Source organism: Ambystoma mexicanum, chromosome 10 (assembly GCF_040938575.1).
Source record: "Ambystoma mexicanum isolate Mex_15411 chromosome 10, UKY_AmexF1_1, whole genome shotgun sequence".
Taxonomy (NCBI): Eukaryota; Metazoa; Chordata; class Amphibia; order Caudata; family Ambystomatidae; genus Ambystoma; species Ambystoma mexicanum.
In genome coordinates this window covers 793,816,390-793,842,026 of record NC_090932.1, presented here as the reverse complement: position 1 = coordinate 793,842,026, position 25,637 = coordinate 793,816,390, and the positions used below count along the sequence as shown (strand labels likewise).

At 42.7% G+C, this 25,637-nt stretch overlaps 1 protein-coding gene across 1 annotated transcript in view; it reads right to left on the bottom strand.

The window, feature by feature from the left end:
* Positions 1 to 7,482: 7,482 nt before the first annotated feature.
* The window catches only part of MFSD1 (major facilitator superfamily domain containing 1), a 499,977-nt gene continuing 481,822 nt past the window's right edge, over positions 7,483 to 25,637 (bottom strand). Inside the window, exon 17 of the mRNA XM_069618453.1 lies at positions 7,483 to 8,985. Within this exon, the coding sequence (XP_069474554.1) occupies positions 8,926 to 8,985 (60 nt within the window). The 3' untranslated portion in view covers positions 7,483 to 8,925. The remainder of the gene's footprint in view (positions 8,986 to 25,637) is intronic.

The following is a 25,637-nucleotide window of genomic DNA, read 5'->3' as shown; positions in this document are numbered from 1 at the left end:
TTTAACCTAGTTGCAAAATGAAATTGCTATACACAAAGCTTTTTTTTTCATTAACTGTGTCATTCCAGTAGCACTCTTTCTCCACTAGAACAGTACGCTTCCAAAGTGCAAGGACTATTTATATAGCGTGCACTGCCGCATGCAGTCTCTTGGCTAGCTCAGAACAGTCGAGGAGACAGGCATCAAAACAAAAGTTGTCAAGTTGAGTGCCAACTTCTCCAAGTCCCCTACTGCTACTTCACATTGCAACAAGACCTACACCGTCAATTTAAAGAGCACAGACCTGTTTTCAGATCGACGGATTCCAGTGCGTGATTGCGCAGCTATGAAATAGCCTCCTCACCTGTATGCCAGTTCTGCTGCTTTACTAGGGAGTTCACACTTAAAGAGAAGCGGGTTGGCATTAATCTTAAATCTTACTCATGCTACGTGTAAGCAAAGTTTGATCAAAAGCAGATAAAAAAGGAAACTCTTTCAGCTGCTCTTTAGAGTACTCTGCGTCGGTTTCTGGATTTTGTCACAACATAAGTCCTCTCTTCTTGCAACCTGTTGAGAGAACATTTTAACCACCGGCAGCCCCAAGTCAGAATCAGCTTATTATATTGCCCACTACTTATGTGTAAGAGTTGCCAAACGTCAAGAGAAATAGAACTCTTACAAAGAAATACGAAGATTTTTATAAAAAATGGCTATGTAGGAATTTAAACAGAAGGACGCACCAGGCACACCACATGAACCTGCAACATAGATTAAATACGTTCTCCATTTGCAAGCCCAATGTAAAGAACAGTTAGTCTGAAAGAAACCCTTCCAAAAGGTGAAACCTCTGCCAAATCAGGCTGACAGGCACTGCAGAAACTTCATTGCCTGGTAACAATGGGCGTTTGGGTGTGATGAACGGAAACCCAAGTTGTAAAGTATTTCTCTACACCATAGAGAACTTATCGCAGTTTGCCATCAAAGGTACTGTCTAGTTGTCAACTGCACAGCTTGGCATAAACTTTTTTATGAAGACACACCTTTTCAATTATTTTGCCATCTGTCCTATTGTTAGCCTTTGAGCATTTTATTTTCTAGGTATTCTTTGTTGGAACATTACACTCTCTCTCAACTGTGTAAATGTTTAGAGCTCCTCTAGCTGCATGCCCTTTTCCTGCAGGAAAAGCTTTCAGCCAGATATCTACTATGAACTTCAGTAAACAATGCTTCACCTTTTCGAATGACAACTGAGCAGTGGTTCGGCAGGAAATCCAGATCGGATCCAGTTTATGATTGTACCCAAGTTCCCGACAAAGTCGAGCAAAAGCCTCAAGTGGTCCTTCGGGACTCAGCTCAATTTCCTCTTTCTTAATTTCACCTATGAATGAAGGGTCAGCTCAATGTCCTAGTTTCCTAAACGTTATGCTAGCTTCCCCGTTTTTTCTTTACTTTTGTGTACAGAGGGAAATCCCAGTGTTGGACCATTTTTGGGATGCAAGCCTAAATTGCTACCAGGGCAGGGGTGCTTTCTAAGCAACATATTTTGGTCCCAGGTCAATTCTGACACCATGTTTTGAGGAGTATATGATATGATAGTTTATTTATATAGCGCCTATACACAATGTGTTTCAAAGCGCTTCAAGGCAAGGGAGGGAACAAGGGAAAATACAACCACATTCTTACAGGCCATGAACAGTAAGGATGTGAAATTAACAATCGTACTCGGCCTGACGACATTTCAGATAGTGCAAGAGCTAAGACATAGATAAGGAAGGGAGGGGGAGAGTGGGAAGGAAATGGAAACAGACAGGCAACTACCGTACTAGGCCTGACGACATTTCTGGTAGAGCCGAAGAAAAACAAAAGGTAAGGGAGAGGGGTGCAGAAAGGGAGGGGAGGAACAAAACAAGCGACTATCATACTAGGCCTGACGACATTTCAGATAGTGCTGGAGTGGGGGGAGGGAGGGGTGAGGAAAAAAACAGTAATGGGAGGGTGGAGGAACAGACAAGTTTGCTATCATATTCGGTCCAGGGACAATTCTGACAGAGTAAGTGCGTAGAAGAAAGTAAGGGGATGAGATAGGAAAAGGGAGAAGGGAAAGGAGGAGAGAACAGAGAGTAAGCAGTCAAAAAGAGTGGAGAAGGAAGAGTGGAGAGCGAATACAATTGCAGAAGTCAGTAGTAACACATGATGTTGCAAGCCAGGATACAAGATGAAGAAGGGAACAGCATGATTCAGGGCCACCATGAGTACAAGATGCAAAGGAAGTCCAGCATGAGAGTTGAGAAAGAGTGACGCACCGTGAATGAAGTCCATAAAAGTCAAATCCAGCATTGGCCACAAGACGGTGATGGTGAAGGAAGGCACCAGGTGGGCGGGGCTTGCTAAGTGGTGAAAAAAAGCAGCAGGCAGGAAGGCACCAGGTGGGCGGGGCTTAGGCCAGGTGACCTAGATCCACTTGCACCTGCTCCCCATCTGCAAAGGAAAAGAAGCTGGAGGGCTCCTTAAGTAGGGAAACAGAGAGGCAAGCAGGAAGGCACCAGGTGGGCGTGGCTTGCTAAGTGGTGGAAAAAGAGCGGCAGGAAGGAAGGCACCAGGTGGGCAGGGCTTAGGCCAGGTGACCTAGATCCACTTGTATCTGAGTAGGCTGGTGAAAGCTATAATTTACATTTGGCTTCACCAGGCGTGCAATACTTTTTACTGCATTAGTAGTCCAACCCATTATTAAGAAGGCCACTTGGGTAAGGATTAATTTCTTTAACCCCTTCTTCCAAGCCCATTTAGTTTTGGCCCAGCCGCTTGCCTGTCTGGATTACGAGGCAGGCATATATGGCTGTTGTGCTGGAGTTGCTCACCCCGAGTCAAGCCCTACACCCTCTAAAGCTGATTAAACTAGGTTAAACTGCTTTGCTGGCTTAGACATGCCCCAAACAACCTGTGTGGGTGTACTGAGAGATTGGCCATTTCGTCTTTTAGTAGAAACAGCCAGTTTCTACTAAAAGAAACCAACATTAGGTGCAAAATTCTACCAAATAAAAACTAAAAGGGAGCCAACCCTTAATTAAGTATCAGAAATTGTACTAAGGTCCTCTTCAAAGTCACAAAGAAATCAAGTACTGCTGCAAGGTCAAAGATCGGACAAGCTAGACTATGTGTTGCAAAGATTACAGACCCTGATGGCGAGGGGAATAAGTGATACCCCCCATGGGCATAAAATGTAACACGAAGGATGGAATTTAAATTAATTTTGATTTTGCGTATTGAGGAAGTATACGTTTATATGAAATAAGTTAGAAAAGGTTAACAAGGTGTGTATATTGTTATTGTTATCAATTATTGCTTCATGAACCTTTGTCTAGTATACACATTGTAATATATTGATATTGGGTAAAAAGAAAGAGGATTCAACTTGGAGTGCAGGGGACGGGAGGGTTCCCAAGTTGAATCCTCTTTCTTTTTACTGTTTATTGTCAGGGTCTTGTGCCATGACCCCAGTTCCTCCCCCGCACCTAAAAATTATTTGAAAATAATCCTCGAATTTCTTTACTAAACTTACTTACCATAGGTGTGCACTTCTAACTAAACCCTTGAATATATTTATATTTGACCATCCATCATTGTTTTTACATGGTTTTGTGTTTTATAAATTCTTCGATAGCCTTTTAGCAAAATACAATTATTAAAAACAATGCTTAGAAATAATGTTCAATTGTGCATGTTGGTAAAATAAATTCGATTTTCAGGAGGTAGAATCGTATATTGATGGTAAAATCTCAATGGTAAGATTTATTTGCAACTTCTCAATTTACCCCAGTTCCCAAATTACCCCAAGTTATAGGGGATATACCTGTCTCTTTGCAAGTATTGGTGCAACATCCTCCTGGGTACACTGATTCATCTTTTTGTCTGTCTGGGCCTACTCGAGGGTTCAAGTCATTGGGTGCTGGATGCTTTCATCTTGTCCCAGCTCTGTAAAAGAAGACCTGTACTTCCAAAGTTCACTTACCGTTTGAGTAGAATGTGTATTGACTTCCAATGATACCGAAACCTGATTTGGATCCATCCTTCACCATCTGGCTGGTTTGTTTTCTATGGACAAAACTGCTTATAAACTTTTTAACTACTACAATCAGAAAATGTGACTTACGGTAACCGTGATTTATTAGGGAACATAATACAATAAATCATTGCAGTTCACTATTTTCTCCTCATAGCATAACATTGGGAAATTTGAAGTCACTGACTTCTGTTTAAACAAGCATTGGCAAAGTCAACATTTTTGGCTTGTGCATACGTTTTAAGCTTTTGCCAGGCACTGCTATTAGATGCCCAAATACTCACAACATTTTGCACCTGCTACCAACAATGGGTACTTAATGCCACTATGGCTGTTCCTGTAAAGTGCCTTTCCCATGCCTACACAAAAGCCCACACTGGTGGCATTGCCAATGCATGTTTTGTTTAAAGTTACACCGTTTACTATGTGTTGTGCCTAACACAAAGTACTACGTGTTAATTTCTTTTTATTATTTCTGTGTAGTGTAATTTCTTGGTTATATATCAGGACTAACTGTACCTTCCCAAAAGCCTCCCCTTGAATGAACCCAAGATTACTCTGGCATTCTTACAAAATAGAGGAATTTTGGTCTGAAGCCTGTCTTTTGTAACCCCTGGCCCCTTAAAAGGGGGATTTCAATGCAAGGAACCCCACACTGTGCCTCATTAAGCCCAAAATACCTTGTTGATCCTGCCATTTGCTCAACGCAGGGCCCCGTAGCCAGGAGGGGAACCACGCAACAATCATCACTAGTAGCCCGGGACACATTTTCCTGCAGTGCAGAGTCCCATGAGCCAGGAGGGGCACCGCACACATGGGCACTCACCTGCAGAACGGCATGACCAGGAGAGAGCACCGACAACTGCTAGGCCCACCTCCTCTTTGGCACGCCCGCTCTCAATCCCTGGGCCTTCCTGGGATGCAGATTTCCCTGGCACGCGCGGTCTGCCTAGAGAGCTCAGAGCGCATCTAGCATAAGAATCCCGGGTGGTAATTTGCTCCAGGGCCTCCCTGCTGCTCATTAGCTGTGACACGCCTGATAGTTCCGACCCGGCCTGAAAGCCCCCTTAAGGGCCTGAGATGCTGCCCGGCCTGGAAGATCTCAGGTGGCCCACACCAACCCCCCATATCACTGAGACTTCTATCAGGCCATCCCTGGTATACGCGTCTGGGTTAAGCTTCTGCTGTTGGTCCCCCAATGCTTTCTTGGCCCAACTACAGAGACAAACCTATGTGAGACTTCACCCAGGCATCCCTGCCCGTACTGTCTGCCACAAGTAAGGTACTCTTTGCAGATATCGTTTTATAAAGTGCACTTATTTTGAAGACTATTTGTCCAATTATTTTAATGAAGCTGCTTAGTTAGGGATAGTTTTAAAGTAGGGATAGTTATGTTTCAAAATTTAAATCACAACTGTCCTCTTCAAAAAATATGCATGCATCTTTTTACCAGTTGCTCCAAAACGTCCATGTATGTAATCATGTGCCTGCCTAAGTACTCTTACTCATATAATCTAGCGCTGTGATACCTCCGGGTCTGGGCGCTATCAACAAATAAAATAAAGTTTGGTTAATACCCGGCTTTATTAAAAAAGAAAACTCTAAAACTGCAAGTGTACTGGTACGGCTTGCATCTGTCAGACTGCATGGCAAAGCTGGAGACTGTATAAAACAACAATTCTAAAGATACCATACACCTGCACCCCTGTTGTCAACAAGTCCTTGTGATGCCTCTTTTTTTTATTTTTATATAACTGTGATAACATACGGTACCACTTCAGGGGATTGGGGCCCTTCCCTTGCTTGCCCCCTCTTCCCAGACCCACCTACCCATTTTCAACACGGTACAACTCAGTGCTATCAATGAGCTATGGGTAGAGGAGGGATTGCTGAAGACAAATAAGAAGTGGGTTAAGGGTGCTATATACATATTTTCTAAAAAAAAAAAAAGGGGGAGGGCTGAGGACAGCATTCTGGATCCGAGATGCAGTCAGTCCCTTCAGTCCAGTGATGTTCTACTCCAAGCACACTTTCATGCCTCAGCAGTCATCAGGGAGGCAGAACTGGTTTAAGTGTGCAAGGTTAAATAATTCATAAGTACCAGGAGGTTAATGTAAGGAATTCTGGTTGCTGTAGTTTATTAGAACCAGCCAGGACCCAACTCTGCCCCCTCCCTCAGTGTGGGCAAGAGGGTGGCACTACTCAGCCAGGCATGGATCACATGGGTGTAACCCATTCAGCCTGGAACACTTACCATGCCTTTTCAAAAGTAGGGGGGTGAAGTACACACTTTTGAGCTCTTCTGCAGTAAGCTGATCCCATCTGCTGATGGTGGAAAAAGAACAGTAAGTAAAAAAGCAGATCTTGAATAGAGCGGCAAAAAATTGTAAAAACGCCTGGAAAAAAACAAGATATATTAAGAATCCAAGACCTACACATCAGTGATTCATACAAGATTTGCAGGACATTTTCTTCTGTGTGGTCAACTGTTATGAGCATACAGAGGTTCCTCTTCTTTTGGAGCAACCTAAAATGCTATAAGAAGCACTTTACCAAGCGGAGGACCGGTTAATGTCTTGTAAACATTTGCTTAGCTGCATGTTGCAAATTGCCATTTCAGGATGTCTTTTTTGAGCATCAGTTTTCAAGCCAACTTAGACATCTTCGATGATTTCGTGCTACGAATTGTGAAAATGAATGTGCTTTCCATGTGTAAGTTGAATAACTTCTTAGAGCATTGACACCATTTTCGGTATTTTAATCCAAAATTGGTATTGTATTCCACATAATGTAAAAAATGAAAATGGTGCTGAAACATTTGCATTTAATAATGTTACGAAGAGGTGTGCCTCTGTACCATCCAACCTCAACAAAAACAGGAAATGTCAACAAATCATAGGAGTAGGACTCAATACTCATTACAGCGGCAGTTTTGGTCAGTCAGTGCTAGCTGACTGGTGACGGAATTTTGCATGTGTTTAACATGTGCGTTTAAAAGGCAATACCTGAGGAAAAAAGCGTTGGAAAATGTTTTGGAACCAGCATCTTCGTAACAATGCGTTAAAGTGGGAAGCAACACGTCACAAATGGACTGTCTATTGTCCGAAAATTGAGGCAATTGAGATTTACGTGACGTTTTGAGAATGATTAGAATTAGGTGGAACATTTCCGTAGGGAACTCCAAATTGGGCCATCATTGTGTGAGCTTAAATTTTAGATAAATAAACAGTTTTATAGGACACATAGCTGCACTAGGATCTTTCATGAAGGCAGTAATTCCTCCAGGGTTAGAAAACTGAGAAGGATGCTGTCATATTAATCATTGTGGTACCATTTATGATGGTATACATAATGCTGGAAATATTGTTATAGGTATTTCTAAGAATTGACTACGCACTGTAGGGTATACAGTTTACAAATAAAACATTGCGAGACCAGAAGAATTGAGCAATTTGTCAATTTAGTTCAGATAAAAAAAATTGCAATTTTTTTGGCATTTCACAGAAAGTAAGAACAAAATGCTAAGACAAAGCATCCATTCATGAAATTCATGATTTCTAATATAAGAACACATTTGTTGATGTTTTGATCTGAAATAAGTCTAGAAAGTGAATTACTACAATAATAAAACATCCTATCAAATTAAACGTCCATTACACATGGTTAATTTTGTGCAGCAATCAGGTGTTCTAGTACTAGCAATGGATGTGCCAATTAATTGTTCCCGTTTCCATTACTGCACGTCTCCATCAGAAAAAAGCCCACTTTTAATGATAGTTTACTTTAACACATAAACTGAAATAAATAAAATAGGTGGAAAAACACCATTGATAATACGAGGAGTCGGCTGCAGTCTACATGATGCACAGCATGTGACTGCAAAGGCCTAACGGCAGCAAAGCATATGTATGCAGACATTTTTGCACCTGAGAATACCCCCTAATTGTAAGTAAACATGTAAAAAACCCATATTGTAACATTTTGATTGACTACTGTGATCAGAATCTTTTTTTCAAAGAACCCTTTTCCCAATTCGTAAACAGCAATACATATATTTGTGTATACTCTGAATAACAATGTAAACATGTTTTCAAGCTTATTTAATACAACTAGATCTCCTTGATTCAACAGAACTATCAGAAAAGTATTTTTGTTTCGATATTGGAACCTGTGCTATAGGATTTGCTGGGTACCTGTACAATTTACTGTCGCTTGTCACACCTTAGTGTAAATCTAGCAACAGATCCAAGCTAACCCTTCAATACGTTTCTCTGAAATGTGCTCCACACAACATACTCCTGTAAACTTCCAGGAACCTCAGTGGTTCAAACCCGTATAATACAACGTGTAAATACTCTTAACACACCATTATGGTCAAATGGGTTTCATGAAATTCCCTCAGTGCTTTTTCGGCACTATTGGAAACGTCAACGTTTGCATTGTCCAAAAGACATTTCCATAGGAAAGACCCAGTGTCATTAAAAAATATTTAATCCTTGATTAGATATTCTGTAAAGTGAATATTATGCTAAGTGTTGTATATGAACCCAAGGCCCTGTTTTGTACTTAACACGAGGGACATACGCATCTAAAGTAAATGAACACTGTCTCTTTGCTTATTTTGTTTTAAGAGAATAAAAAAAGTTTCATTGAGGTCAAATGAGAAGTGACTTAGTGAAAAGTGTTGTGCACTAGAGTATTGTCAAACTAAACAGTCATGAGCCTCCTACCATTGAATAGAATTCTGCTGATCAAAAATACGAGAACTGTACATTATGACATTTAGAGTATGTCCACGTTCGACACATCGGGATCGATGTTTCAAGTAAGGTAATCCATTTTGAATAGATCAGAGGCACATGTTTTCAATCTCCGCAAGATGAAAACTACTTCAGCACACTCCTGTGTGCCAGTGCAGACAAGTGGGTGCAGTAGTGAGTTGGCAACTGAAACAAAGATAGCACAAACATGTAATTATTTACTGCAGGTTAGTGTCTGTATTTGCAAAGTGCATACCAAGATAAAAACACTGCACTTATTTATGTTACTACTTTATTAATTCATGCGCTATGAAGTAAGTAGACTCCACACAATTTTCTGTGTTGATAGTGTTTTTGTATTATTGTACAGTTGCCGTTTGTGATGAGACGTGTTTCGGCGGATCCTACCACCTTTTTCAAATCAGGGCTATTGTAATTACATCATTACAAATATGCATAAACATGAAATTAAACCAGAACACGGCTGGAATCATACAAATGGTGTCGAAGAATTGCACAGTTTCAAAAGCACATCAAACAAATACATCCATCCCATAATGTTAGAAACACATATGGTGAGTTTGTGTGTGATCATTCCCCATGTTCCAAATACCAAAGACTTAAAGGGATGGCGAAAGGGAGGGATATTTTTAAGGTGGAAAAATGCACAAAGAGAAAGAATGGTAAAATAAATTAGATTTGAAAACCACACATATATAACGTCAAAGTATGCCGCATTTTTAGATTCTGACAGTTGGGGCCATATTGGTATAGTCTTACCTAATCTTTGTATCTCGATTGGTGAGTATTATTTTAGCATATGTACAAAGTCCTGGGTTCTATCCCGACCTGTTAAGTTAACATGATCGCCCATTTTTACACATTGGTCCGTATCCTCCCATTAGCCGACATTAATCCCATTTTAACTTTATTCTCGTGTCTATGCGCGTTTTGCTCTTAATCTTTAATTTAGTAAAATGTGATACCTTATTGTTATCCTCAGTATCTGTCTAATTTTCATACTCTCGTTTTGTTAAATTTTTATGTTCAATATGCGTTTCAAAAAGGGAGCGCAATGTTAAGGTATTTAGACATTGTTGACACGTCCCTCTGTTATTGACTGTCTCCGTTCATACATATCAGACGGATTGGTTTTTTCAAGTTTACATTGGTGTACTGGCATGGTACAAGAAAGGGCCCCAAGTCTGGCGCTGTGCTCCTACATAAGGGCTTACCTGCAAAGTCCTAGCTTTCTCTCGTCCGTGCGCTCTAGTCCACGTCTGTCCGCAGACAGATTCTCTGTAGTGTTACGTTGTTCTTTTGGTGTCATGACAACCGTGTTAGTCCTACCTCGCTTTCTAATCTAGCTGCCATATTTTGGTTTCATAATTCGCTTACCATCCCAATGGCTGTTATTGCCCATACTTACCGCAATGCTGTTTAACTCGAAACATAATTTAAAGTGTGATTGCCTCTTCTTCTTGTTCCAATAAATATATACGAATGTTATCTGTATGAACAGCTGTGTTTTTTTTATATGCAGTGTCGTAACTTTCAATCCGCAACCACATTGGTTCTATGGTAGGATTTCTCCCTTAGGTACGTTGAAGTTCAAATTTGAAAAGCTCACTGTGCACCATTCAGTGCTTAAATTATCAATACGCTCTTACTTTTTTTTAGAACAATACATTTAGTGTGATGAGTTATTAGTTGTGAAATATGAGTACCGAAGGGTGGCCCTGCAGAATGTTTATTTATCAGTCAAATACGTATTGTCAAATCAAAACAATTCATTAATCGGTTTCAAATTTCCATTTTGTACCCATTAGACCAAGTTATTGGTTATGAAAATTATCGTATAATGCCCAGCAGGATGCCTATTAGTCATTCTAATACATATTGCCAAATCACAGATATTTTTCATCTTAATTACTTTCAAGTTTCCTTTGTGTACCCATTTGACCAATTCGCTACTTTTACAGTGTTTCAACAGGTGTTCATAAGAAGGAAGACATTTTGTTATCTGAACTGAGGCCCCTCTCCACCGTTTGAAATTTACAAATTAATTTGGCTTCTTCCTGCCTTAGTGTGAGTGCCTGATCCACTCCTCTAGGTCCAAGAATCACTTTCTTGAGGCCCAGGAATCTGATAGTTCTTTTGTCACTCAACTGGTGATTCTTCTGCTAATGCTGTGCTAGTGGCAGACTTGTGTCTTGACATCTGATGGATGACATGTGCTCTCGTATCCTCACTCTCAGTTCTCTGATCGTACTTCCTATATATATTAGTTCACATTGACAGCTACGCCCTTCTCTCTGCTGTAATATTGTAAGTTGTTCTTTATACTGTTATCAGGTTGTGGTTCAATTGTCATCTTATGTTTGCCGTATGTTTACTTGTTCTCATGTCAAGCACTTTGGAGTAAAGGGCTATATAAATTCAATAAAATACAAATACAATAAACTGATGACAAAAACATATAGGAAAGAAACGGAGGCAAACTCAACGCTGTATGCCACAAGTTCTCATTATAATCCTGTGATTAAGAACATCCCCAAATGAGCGTATATAAGAGCACGAAGAAACTGCTTGGAACAAAATACATTTGACAAAGAGTGCGCGCTGCTAACAACCAGATTTGAAGCAAGAGGCTATAGCAATAAAAATATAACAGCACGAGAGAAAGCAAGAAAATTGAGCAGAGAAAACACCTTGATCCCAAGTAAGCAGACAGAACCCAGGTCAGAAAAAATAAGATTCATAACAATATACTGTGCCAACAATTCGACCCTAAGAAATATTTTGAAAAGGAACCTGAAATTAGATCCATATATTAAAGACCTCATTGAGGATAGTCCGTCGGTCAATTTTAGGCGGGCTAAAACACTAAAAAATATTCTAAGTCCCTATTTTCTCCAAGAAGTTAAAACTAAAACCACTCCTACGTTGCTACCACAACTACCCATGGGCTTCAGAAAATGTAGATTGTGCTCCACGTGTACATACGCATTGGACAACATGGAAACGTTTGAGGACTTGAATGGTATGAAACATAAAATTGTAGACTATAACTGTAAATCGAAGTTCGTAATTTATGCTATTATATGTCAATGTGAACTAATATATATATAGGAAGTACAATCAGAGAACTGAGAGTGAGGATACGAGAGCACGTCATCCATCGGATGTCAAGGCACAAGTCTGCCACTAGCACAGCATTGGCAGAAGAATCACCAGTTGAGCGACAAAAGAACTATCAGATTCCTGGACCACAAGAAAGTGATTATTGGACCTAGAGGAGGGGATCAGGAACTCACACTAAGGCAGGAAGAAGGCAAATCAATTTGTAAACTTCGAACAGTGGAGAAGGGCCTCAATTCAGATAACGAAATGTCTTCCTTCTTATGAACACCTGTTGAAACACTGTAAAAGTAGCGAATTGGTGAAATGGGTACAAAAAAGGAAACTTGAAACTAATTAAGATGAAATATATCTGTGATTTGGCAATATGTATTAGAAAGACTAATGGGCATCTTGCTGGGCTATTCTACGATAATTTTCATAACCAATAACTTGGTCGAATGGGTACAAAATGGACATTTGAAACCAATTAATGAATAATTGTTTTGATTTGACAGTATGTATTTGACTGATAAATAAGCATTCTGCAGGGCCACCCTTCGATACTCGTATTTCACAACCAATAACTTATCACACTAAATGTATTGTTCTAAATAAAAGTAAGACCGTATTGATAATTTAAGCACTGACTGGTGCACAGGGAGCTTTTCAAATTTGAAGATGAACGTACCCAAGAAGGGAGAAATCCAACCATAGAACCAATGTGGGTGCGGATTGAAAGTTATAACAACACTGTATAAAAAAACACTGCTGTTCATACAGATAACACTATATATATATATATATATATATATATATACATACATATATATACACACACACACACACAGACACACATACTAGAAGAAGAGGCAATCACACTTTAAATTATGTTTCGAGTTACACAGCATTGCAGTAAGTATGAACAATAACACAGCCATTGGGATGGTAAGCGAATTCTGAAACCAAAATACGGCGGCTAGAATAGAAAGTGAGGTAGGACTAACGTGGTTGTCATGACACCAAAAGAACATCATAACACTGCAGAGAATCAGTCTACGGACAGACGCGGACTAGAGCGCACAGACAAGAGAAAGCTAGGACTTTGCAGCTAAGCCCTTATTGAGGAATGCACAGAGCCAGACTCAGAGCCCTTTCTTGTACCATGCCAGTACACCAATGTAACCTTGAAAAGAACTATCCATCTGATGTGTATGAACAGACATTCAATAACAGAGGGATACGTTAACAATGTCTAAATACCCTAAGTTTGCGCTCCCTTTTTGAAACACATATCGAACATAAAAATGTAACAAATAACGGGAGTATGAAAATTAGATAGACATACTGAGGATAACAATAAGGAATCACATTTTTCTAAATTAAAGATTAAGAGCAAAACGCGCATAGACACGAGCATGAAGGTAAAATGGGATTAATGTCGGCTAATAGGAGGATACGGACCAATGTGTAAAAATGGACGATCAAGTATCACATGTTTACTTAACAGGTCGGGATTGAACCCATGACTTTGTACATATGCTAAAAGAATATTCACCAAACAAGATACAAAGATTAGGTAAGACTATAACCAATATGACCCCAACTGTAAGAATCTAAAAATGCAGCATACTTTGATGTTCTATACATGTGGTTTTCAAATCCAATTCATTTTACCATTCTTTCACTTTGTGCATTTTTCCACCTTAAAAATATCCCTCCCTTTGCCCCTCCCTTTATGTCTGTGGTATTTGGAACATGGGGAATGATCACACACAAACTCACCATATGCGTTTCTAACATTATGGGATGGATGTATTTATATGTTCGATGTGCTTTTGAAACTGTGCAATTCTTGGGCACCATTTGTATGATTTGGGCCATGTTCTGGTTTAATTTCATGTTTATGCATATTTGTAATTATGAAATTACAATAGCCCTGATTTGAAAAAGGCGGTGGGATCTGCCGAAACACGTGGCATCACGAAGGGCAACTGTACAATAATACAAAAACACAACACAAAAAATGTGTGTATTAAGTAGTGACATATATAAGTGTAATTTTTGTTCCAAACGGAGTAGAGGAACCATTTTTCTCCGTTCAGTTTTCCGATTCATGCGACACAAACGTGTTTGCAACGGAAAGGAGGGCGCGGAGGTCCACACAAAAAAGTATCCACAGTGAAAGGTTCCTCAGAGTGTAATTTCAAGATAAAAACACAGTAAGCACAATACAAAACATTTCCTTTTCAACAAACAATAGGAACTATTGGGTATTTCACTGATGAGAACAGTCAGCCAATACATATTTTCAAAGGAGGTTCACTGTACAGCACTCATTCGTATAGCTCCAACACCCAGTGCTCTACTACTGATCATTTGATGTGGCCATGGTATTTTTGGGGATTGTAAACTACTTTTAAGAGCACACATTTATTTTTGAGGATACAACAATGTCTTGAAGACAATAGAAAACACCTTCATTGGGAACCATACACCATGGACTGGGCTATCAGCCCGACAAAGACCTACAGCTATCCCGTATGCTGCCTATCATATGGACGGCCCATACTGCCATCCCTTTCCCATCGTCTAGCCTACCTTTTCGGCAGGAAGGCCACTATTTACCACATGTGGTAGCCACCTGTACTTCTTGCTAGCTGTCTGGGTTTTCCTCCAAGCCAGGCTTAATCTCAAACTTGGTAGTGTGGCTCTGTGGTTTTGTGTTCCGCCTTAAGGGTACCGCTCAGTCTCAGAGAGAGTGCACTCTGTTACTCATGTGGCTAGGAGAGTGGTATTTTGTCACCTGTATAAAATGGTTCCACTGGGTGGACTACATTTTACTTGGCTGGGTCCTTTTGGACCCTCTTCTCCAATAAGAAAAATGGAGGCAATTGTTTTGTGCCTCTAAGATCTGACGAGTGAGGGAGTTCACACGACTATCCCTTGTAGCTGTGTGTGTGCACAAAGAGGTGGCCCCCTTTGGCTAGGGGGAGTGTGCGCCTTTAGACTGTGGGCTGTAATCAGCCTGAAACCAGTTCCTTTTTTATTTTAATTCTGAAATATCTGTAATGCGCACCTGACAAACAATCGTATCTGGGCATAGATGACATAAGGTGGCAGCCGCCATCCAGACGGAGTATGCGACCACCACTTGACACTGCTAAAAAAAAAAAAAAGTAATTTATTAATTTCTTTACTGTAGCCCAACTAACGGCTATTTGAATAGGTGAGTATTTAGTGCCGTACGGGATTGATATAGTGATTTAAGGGCCCGGATTTCCTGTGGTAGGCTATTCCAAAGTTTAGGGCCATACACACTAAATCTATGGTCAGCTTGAAACACATGCTTAGACCTGGGAATTTCGAAAAGCAGCTTGTCGCCTGAGTGCAATTGCCGGGTAGGAAGATACTGCCAAATTTTCTCAGATTGATATAAAGGAGCCAGGCCAATAACAAACTTAAACACTAAGCAAAGAACTTTAAAATCAATCTGTTCCTTCACCATGAGCCAGTACAGGGAATGATGGAACTCAGCGATTGGGGAGGACTTACTTTAAAAACCATCCTGACAGCGGCATTTTGAGCTTTTTGCATAGAATGCATTTGGGTAAGAGGTATGCCTGCTAAAAGTCAGCTGCAGTAGTCTAGGTGTGAATTCACAGGAAGGATCATAAGGGAGGGCCTGTCGTAAAAGGTACAAGGTTTGGATGTTCGCAATCACCTGGACTGTACATCCTAGATCTTCTAGCCATATACAGCCAAGATTTCTGATTTTGGGTGCGAACAATAGGTCTGCATCCAAAAAGCAAGGTGTACCCTGACTCCTATTATGGTTCAGATGGCGTTTTGGCCCAAACAATGCCATTCCCGTTTTACCAGCATTTAAGAAGAGCCAATCTGAAGACATACAGGTTCTTACCCATGAGCAAACAATTTTCAACCACATCCTTAGTTTTACGAACACTTGTGTGTCGTCCGGATAGGAATGGAATGGGATACATTAGTCTCCGTAATCGTATTTTTGGTGTTTGTATCCGCTTAGATTTACATGCTCTGCATAGTCCGACATCTAGTGGAAGTCACAGAGTATTACTAGATTTTTTTCAAAACTCGAAAACTGACATCGCCAGGGCATGATTAGTAAAAAAATGTCCCTAATGCGACGTGTACTGTACCCATGGGCCTTCACACGTCAAGGTCCCTCAGATTGTTTGTTTCTGACATAAGGTTGCATGAAGTGTAGCACAAGTACAGATGTGATGTCCGATAACCCAGAAACCATCTATGTGCCTTCTACTCCAGCATGGGAGGAAGGGTGGGCACATGTGAATCTAAGCCAATACAAGCACCAGAAATAAGATTACAGTGAGTTATGTATCCCTTCTGGAGCTTGTGGACCTGCTTAGATCACATGCTCTGCATAGATTAGCGAGCAGTATCTGGAGAAGGAGATGGGAAGTTAGAAGGTACAGCAGCAAAGAGATGTTTTAGGACCGCTTGTCCCACCTGTGAATCTGCTTTAGAGTGTTTGTCAATGCAGTAATGCTCTGTGAACGTATGTGTTGGGGAGAATTCTCAGAAATGTGCTAATTCCCTTCTACCTTAGAGACCTCCAGCTCTTTTGCTGGACTTTAGGGCTTATCATTTTAATCCTGGAGAGACCTTTTCCCACTCATGTATTTTTCTTTGATTTGAACACTGTTAATTTTGGTTTTGGAGTCTGACAAACTCCATAGGCATCATCTATTTACATTGTGACACACAGCACCCTCAGTGCAGTGTCACAGAGAAGTCCTTTGGATTGCTCAAAGGTTTAGATACCTTCTCTTGGTTAAACTACCATTTCCAAGAGCAGGGAAGTGAAATGTACTTTACTTACCTTTGGTAACTTTGTAGACTCATCACCCACGATCTACCATAGAGTGCTGGAGGGGTTACTTAATATCCCCGTGGTCTACATTCTCATGTAACATTTTTATATTACCCTTTCTACAGTTAATGGCTGGTGCAAGTGGTTTTCTTTTTCCTACCATTCTGTGTTTTTACCTCAGACTGAATCCTCAGCTGCAGTATTGCATCCATGGGTACCATTTTTATCAAAATGGCCCGGTCTTCTTTTTTCACCATTTCTTGTTGTAGAGGTCCTTCTTGAAATTTACTCTGCGCGCCAAACCAGGTTTGGTCCCTTTGTTCGTTTTGTCTATGGCAGGGTTCACTGCTGACGCACGCCTCTTGCTCCAGCGTGTCTGGCAGGGAATGAAACGAGGGAGGTGCCCGAACTCCCTGTGCGTAGTCTCCTTGGTTACTAGAATGCACGAAAGGTGATTGACTGGCTGACCTTGGAGGACAGCCACCCTGCGGTGAGAGTGACAGCTAGGTTGCAAATTAATGGGAGAAACTTGCATAAAAAGGTGAGGTCTTTTGCTTGGAAGGCAGAGTTGACCACTGGACGAAGGAATCCAAAGAAGAACTTGGAAGAGAAGGTTGCTGGACCATTGGTTTGCCCGGTGAAACCCTGCTCCATTGCTGAAGCTCTGAATTCTGATCGTAAAGAGAAGGCCTGCGAGGACAACTTCTCCCTTTGGGTTGGTGGGACCAATCAGCCCCAAGACGAACTCGACTGGAACCACTCTCTCTGCTGGCTGTACTTCCATTGCTGCTGAAGGAACTGAGTGCCAGGGGACAGGAACACCAAAATAGAGTGCATTGTTTTTAAGTCGGACCCAAGCTCCAGAAAGATCCTCCGGACTCCCTCGAAGTAGGACTAACCAAGCCTGAGGCACTTCAACAGAGTCCTGGACTTCAGAAGCGAAGAAAGTCCACAAGGTATACGAGAACTGCAGTGGTGCTATTTGCGAGTAGCTGAATCCGTGAAGTGCAGCTGATCTGAACTTTGTCCATTGCTGCCGCTGACCTTCGAATCGTAGTGCAGGAGTCCACAGACATCCTCCCTCTTGTCTCCACAACGGAGGCCCAGGAACAACAGGATCTGCCAGACTACAACAGGAACAGAAGCCAGCTGGAATCATTTCTTCAGACCCAAGGTACTGTGAACTAAGGCGTACTTGTGTAGCTTGCTTGCTCTCAGTTGAGACTTGCATTTGCTGAATTTTGTAGAGTTGCTTGCACCTTTGCCCTTCACAAGGCTCCTAGTTTGTGGCCCAACAGTGATTTCATTTCCAACAAAAACTCTCTATAACATTGTGCAAGACTTTTTACTTACCTTCAAGGAGTGCCTCAGTTTCCCTAGACTTTTCTAAAGTGACATTGGCTGTCCTGGCTCCCTGAAGACTCTTAGCCTCTGACTTTGTTTTTAACTATCCCTCCAGAAAGTGATACATACCTTACTTATATAGCTGGGAAAGGGTTAATCTACATTGCATTGGGGGTTCAAAAGTGCTTACTTGTTTGAGAAACTTGTTAACCATTGTTTCCTTCCCCAACCTTTTTCTTTTTTGCCACAACTTCAGTATTGACAATTAAGTGTCAAAAGTGATAAATTAATGTCCACAGTATCCTAGCTATTGAAGTCACCTGAGGGTGTAGGAATCTAGGTGTTCCATCCCAAAAGTGTATCTACTTACTTTATTGAACTGAAGACATGTATTTTGGAGTGTATTATTATTGTTGCCAATTGCTCCCTTCTAAAGAAGGATTATTTAAAATGACTGTTAAATAATTATTTTATCAAGATACCTCGAGTATAAGTGTTATTTGAATACATGTCACTGTGAATCTCTATGTTACAACTCTACAGCTCACATTGACCCCTCTTGAGATAAGCCTGGCTACTCAGTCACACTACCAACTTGTGTAGTACAGGCCTATAACAAAGGTTGGGTTAACCATTGCCAAGAGGGCATGGCTGGTTTAGTCTCCCACAGGGTTACTACATACAATCTTGCCTAACAGTATGGATGGAACTCCATCTAGCAGCTTTGCAGAAGGCGTCCAGCAGGACGTTTGCAATGAAAGCTAAGGTAGCTCCTGTACCTCTGGCAGCGTGTGCCCTTGGGGTGAAAGGTAGAACGTTCTTCAAAAGCGAATAGCAGAGTTGTATGCATTTGACTATCCATCTGGAGATGGCGCTCTTTGGATATGTGGTCACCTTCTCAACCAGGTGCTATGGAACAAAGAGTTGGTCTATTTTCCTTAGGGGTTTTGTTTTGTTCACATAGTACAAGACCGCCCTCCGTACATCAGGTGTATGGAGGCTTCTTTCTGCTGAGTTTAATGGATTCTGAAAGAAGGTGGCAAGTTCTATGGATTGTTTACATGGAACTTTGAAATGAACTTAGGTGAGAACCTAGGGTGTGTTTGGAGGACAACCGTATCCACGTGTAGAATGAAAAAGGGGTCTTGTACAGACAAAGCCTGTAGCTCACTGACTCGTTTTATGGAGGTGACAGCTACCAGTTTTTAGGTAAGATGCTTTAGGCTGGCCTTGTGGATAGGCTCAAAAGGGTGGCCCCATGAGCTTGCAGAGCACAAAATTGAGATCCCAACCTGGGGGAGGGTTGGACATTGGGGGGAATAGCCTCTTTACCCCTTACATGAATGCCTTAATGACAGGGACTTTCCACCAGGACACCTTATTCTGTGAAGTGGTGTAAGCCGATAAGGCCGCCAGATGCACCTTTAGGGAATTAAATAATTGTCCAGAGTCTAGTAAGTAAAGCATGTAGTGTAGAATGTTAGCTGGCTCAGTGATTGTAATGTGCACCATATCGCAAATCTTTTCCACTTATTAAAGCAGCAGTGTCTGGTGTTGGGTTTTCGTGCCTCCTTGAGGATATCCATACACCTTTGTGGAAGGTTCAAGTGGTAAGGAGGTGTGGGGGAAGCGGAAAGCGAAAGCAAATTTCCCTGACCAGTCGATCCATAGGGATGCCATTGGACCCTGACTGGGGAAACCTGGACGCAAAGTCTGGGAATTCTGTGTTTATATTTGCGGCGAGCAAGTCTAGCAGGGGATGACCCCATAGTGAGTATATTCTGTCTAGGATATCTCGGTCGAGTTGCCACTCGTGTTCTTCTGGTAGAGGATGTCTGCTTAGAGTGTCTGTCGGAGAATGGAGTTCCCCTTGAACATGTTGGGATGTTGGAAACATTTCCGCTTGAGTGCCCACCTCCATATTTTCTGGTAGGACTTGGACATATTTAATGTGTGCCTCCCTACTTGTTCGGATGTAACATGGCTGTGGTGCTGTCTGTGAGGACCTGCACCGTCTGACCCTGGAGATGTTGCTGAAAGGCCTGAAGAGCCTTGAGGACTGCCAAGAGCGCCAGGAAGTTGATATGTCTGAGCAGTAGTGTGAGTCCACTGTCCGTGAGTTGTGTTGTGGAGGAAGGGCGCCCCACCCCCCAACCGGCGAGTGAGGCATCTGTAGTTAAGACTGCTTGAGCTGGCAGAGCGCGAAAAGGTTGTCCTTGGACCACCAGCGAAGAGCCTGAACCAGGGTTAGCGAAACAACCACTAGATCGTCCCACTGACCGCTTGCCTGAGACCAGTGTTTCACTATCAATTCCTGCATTGGACACATGGGCAGGCGCACATGAACAACCAAATAAATGCAAGAGGCCATCATCCCTAGTAAGCTCATTGCTTTGCGTACCGTTATCTGGCTACAGACCTTGTATTGAGGTACTTGCAACAGCATCTTTTGTACTCTCTCGTTTGAGGGAAAAGCCAGCTCCTCTTTTGTGTTTAGGATAATGTTAGGCAAGATTTAGAGCAGTTCCCATTTGGTTGCACTACAACAACCATGACCTCCTGGCAATAGGAACCCAACCTTTGGTTTAAGCCTGTACTACACAGGCTGGTAGCATGATTGAGCAGCCAGGCTTATCTCAAAAGGGGGTCAATGTGAGCAGTAGTGGAGTTACACAGAGATTCACAGTGACAAGTATCCAAATAAACTCTGCCAGACACAGTTTGTTGATTAAACACTAATTTAAAAGACAGTTTGAGTAAGCATTCTTCAGAAGGGGCAATATAATAGTAACATACAAATACACTCCAAAATACACCCTCTTAGTTTCTTTAAATCAGCAAATACCCATTTGGGGTGGCACACAGACACTTCCTACACCCTCAGGTGACTTAAGTAGCTAGGACACTGTGGACATTAATATATCACTTTTGCATTTAGAGCAATACTTGAGAGCATGTCAAAGAAAAAGGTTATTAGAACAAAACAAGAGATGTCACGAATATTCTGAAGCAAGTTAACCCCATCCTAAAAGGAAGACCAAACACCAAGTCAGAGGGAGGAAGAGTCATTCAGGGAGCCAAGACAAAGTCAATTGGGCAAAAGCCTACGTGAGCTGAAGCAATTCTTACAGGTAGGTCAAAGTCTTGCACAAAGTCTCAAGTCTTTGTAGAAAAGAAGAAATCAAAGTAGGGCCACAAGCTGATTAGGCTTGTGAGGTAAAGAAACTGTTAGCAACTCTACAGAAGCAACCACGACCTGTCTCAACTGAGAACAAGTGAGGCTGCGCAACAAGAGATAAGTTCTCTTAGACTGTACAGTACCTTTGGTTAGAAGAAAATTGGTTCCAGCTGGCTTCTGTTCCTGAGCAGCTTTGCAGATCCTGTGTTCCTGGGCCTCAGTCGTGGGGACAAGAGGGAGGACGTCTGGAGGACTCCTGCACTGCAATGGGACGATGGAAAAGGACCAACTTCTATTCAGTGGCACTTTGCGGTTTCAGCTCCTCGCGTCTCAGAAAATAGCACCACTGCGGTTCTTGGCTGTCGAGATGGCCTTTCCTTGCATCTGGGGTCCAGCACTCTTGAGGTGGCTCAGGCTCGGTCAGTCCTGCTTCCTGGGAGTCCAGAGGATCTTCCTGGAGCTCTTGGCCAACTTAAAATCAACGCACACAATCTGGTGTTCCTCTCCCTGGTTCTTCGGTTCCAGCAGCAGCAGCAGTGGAAATACAACCAGCTTCGAGAGGATGTCCAGACGGCCTTACTTTGGAGTTGGTTGGTCATACGAACTCAAGGGGAGAAGTCGTCCTTGCAGAGCTTCTCTAGTCAAGGCAATTTCGGAGTTTCAGCACAGCAGCAGGGCTTCACAGGGCAAACCAACAGTCCAGGAGTTGCAGCAGGCATCTCTTCCAAGTTATTCTTCTGATTCCTTGGTCCAGTGGTCGACTCTGCCTTCCAAGCCAAAAAGCCTGGTCTTTTATGCAGGTTTCTCCCATTCATTCCAGCCTAGCTGTTAGTCACACAGCAGGGCGGCTGTACTTGCCGAACAGCCAGCCGGCCAATCACCTAAGAGTGCCTTCCTGTCTCCTAGGAGACAAAGCACAAGGAGTTTCAGGCACCTCCCTCACTTCCTGCCCATGCCAGACACCCTGCAGACAGATGCGGGTTTCATTTGTGAATCCCGCCAAAGACAAAGCCAACAAAGGGACCAAACCTGGTTTGGCACGCAGAGTAAATCTCTCTAAGTAACCCCTCCAGCACCCTATTGTAAGAAAGTGTGTTCTAGGTCTAGAAAGTTATAAAATGTAAGTAAAGTCAATTTCACTTTACTGTTCTTAGAAATAGGAGTTTATCCAAGAGAAGGGATTTAAACCTTGGGGAAATCTGAAAGACTTCCCTGTGCCACTGCACTGAAGGTGCTGTGTGAAAATGTAAAGGGGATACCTATGGAGTTTGTCAGACTCCATACTTACAAAGAAACAGAGTTCAAATCATACAAAAATACATGAGAGCGTGGGAAAAAGGGTCCCACTCTCTCCAGGTTAAAAGTACTAAAATCCAGCAAAGTTGCTGGGGGTCTCTAAGGTAGAGAGGAATTAGCACATTTCTGAGAATTCTCCCTAACAGATAGCACCCAGAAACTGTTTCATCTGGCTGGGGACTAGTCTTGATTTTTTTTCGTTGATGGAGAAACCCAGATTGAAGAGTAGGTTTAATGTTTTTTGCGTATTTAATTAGCACAGTTGAGGAAATTCCCCAGTGATTAGCCAGTCGTCCTACGCAGGTTTGCTGCTACTACTGCAAGCACCTTGGTGAACACTCTTGGTGCTGAGGAGATGCTGAATGGAAGTACTTTGAACTGGTAGTCTACTCCCGTTATCTTAAAATGCAGAACTTTTCTGTGCGCAGGGTGCATTGAAATATGAAAGTATGTATCTTTCTTGTCCAATGTCTCCAAGTAGTCTCCCCATTTCAGGAGTAGAATCACCTCCTGGAGCATGGTCAAACAAAACTTTTGTGGTTGGACATTTGTTCGTGGGGTGCAGATCTAGTACTGGGCGCATGGTAAGGGCCTTTTCTGGCACAAGGAAGTACGTTGAATAATACCCTTGTTTACCTGGTTTGCCAGGACGATTTCTATTGCGTCCTTCTCGAGCAGCACCTTTATTTCCTTCAGCAGTATGGCTGTTTCTTCTGCTGTCAGTTTCTTTTGTCTTGGTGAGCGGGATGTCACGGTGGACAACACCCACTTGTCCGATTTTATCCCCCTCCCATGCATGGGTGAATTGAGTGATTCAGCCTCCTACTGGAGTGGGAGGGAAGGGGACCTGAAACAGTGTGTCATTGCTTGGGAGGGGCTGAGCCTGTCCCAGGTGAAGTTCTGCCTTTACCTCTGCCTATTTTATACCCTCTTTAAAAGCTGGATCAGGCACCACAGCCTCGTGACTGGCCTCAGGATGAGGAAGGTCCTCCTTGAGAGTAGCCCGAGGAATGTTGTGCACCCTGGCCCCGAAATCTCTTGGGGAACCCCGTTGGAAATAAGGCCTGTTCATTAACTACCCAAGGGATTTGAGACTATCTTACTCTTACTTGGCACTCTTAAGGGCGTCCTCTACGGCTTTACCAAATAAAACGTTTGGCTCTATTGGCATGTTTAAGAGGGTTGCTGCAGTCTCTAACTTAAACCCTGACTGCCTAAGCCAGGCATGCTAACCGCTGAATCAGATTGTTTTTCAGAATGCAGTTAGGAGATTTGTTTGCCCTCGGAGACTGTTCTAAGCATTTGCGTCTTTAGTGGCTCTGAGACGGTTTCGAGTTGTTACAGCTCATCCCATTTATGGCAGCCGTAACTAGCTAACAGTGTCGCATTGTTAGCAATTCTTGTCTGGTATGCTGCAGAGGAAGCAACCTTTATCCCAAACATATAAATCTTTTTACGCTCCTTGTCTAGCGGGGCTTCTACTGACGCCAGGGGAGTGCCTGCCCTTTTTCTGGTGGTGACCACTAGAGAATCTGGTCTGAGCTTGCCCCTGATACAGGGTGTCAGTTGTCGCTGGTCTGAATAGCTTTTCTATTCTTGGATTGACCGCCCTTCTAAGATTAGGCGTTAGTAGGGACAGTTGGATACACCTCTGGACTGATTGCAGTAGAGGGATAAATTGGGTGGCAGATTTCTTATCCCCCAGGATATCCTCTGCAAAGTCTTTGTCGACCTGTGGCTCCTGAGTGTCGATGTTGAGATTTTGCGCCGCTTTTATTAGCAGTTCGTTCTACTGGAGTTGGTGGTCAACTGGCGAATCTGCTACCGGATGGTCCTGATGGTCTGGCGACTAAATGTCATCATCGTCGTATAACTGGTCTTGCTCATAGAGGGCCCCGAGACCCTGCTTGGTTGTCATAATAGGAGTCCTGAGAAAGGTCTTGGTATTGAGTGGCATCTTGGAATGCTAAGGCTGGAGTGCCTACTGCAGAGGGGCTCGGCTGTGGCTCAAGATGAGACCTTTTGGCAGAGGGCAGCTCTGCTGATTCCCCTGGTTCTGAGGCGTCTCTACGAACAGTGAATTGGTGGGGGGTGTTTGTCCACGATGAAACAGGACATTCTCTCTAAAATTTTATTAAATTGTTCTGGTGTAAAATGACAGGAGTGTGGGAAGCCCGAGATGACGGGGCCCTGGGAGGAAGTGACATCCTTAGCATGGGAGGAGGCAATGGTATCTTTATGGTGCATAACCCCATAGAGGGTGTTTGTGGTGTCAGAAAACTCTGGGTGTCTTTTTGGTCCAAAGATGGCAAAATATTGTGTTTTTTCGGCAACCTTGCCTTGAGTAGTGAAGCACTGACGTGTTTCTTGATTAGCGCTTGTATTTTCGGCGCTTTTTTAGGCGACGCCGAAATGCCTTTTGACGCCTGTTCTTCCGCATGCGAAAGGAGAGCCTTTTTATATGGAGGGTCCGAAACAACCTTCGCTTGGTTTTTGGAAACTGCCATGAGGTGAAAGCGTGTGCGATGGCCCAGAGGACAGTGAGGAACGTGAGGCTTTATCCTCAGTCACCGCATGAACTAAACCCCAGAGTAGACCACTGGACTGAAGATCCAAAGCAGAAGGACACCTGCAGCCACTTCCAGCAACCAGGAGTGTCAGCTGAGTAACTGCTGTATCCAAATATCCCTGTCGTCCAAAAGTTGAAGATCCGAAAATGACTTCCTGCCTTGGACTAGTTGGATCAACCAGTCCCAAGACAAACTTCAATTTGAGCCATCCCTCGAAGAGCTGCAACCTCCACTGTGCCATTTTGCAGTGCAATGTCTGCCGAAGGTCGGTTTTGTCTGTAACTTGTGTCTAGATGGATTTTCTGAATGTTACCGCCTGGCGGGTAAGGACCCTCCGGTAGGCTTATAGGCCCATTCTACTAGGGGTATGGCTGCCTCTACTGCCCTGCAGAGGGATGTTCCTATTCGTAACATCTGTGAAGCAGCCACATGGGCTTCGGTCCATACTTTTGTACGT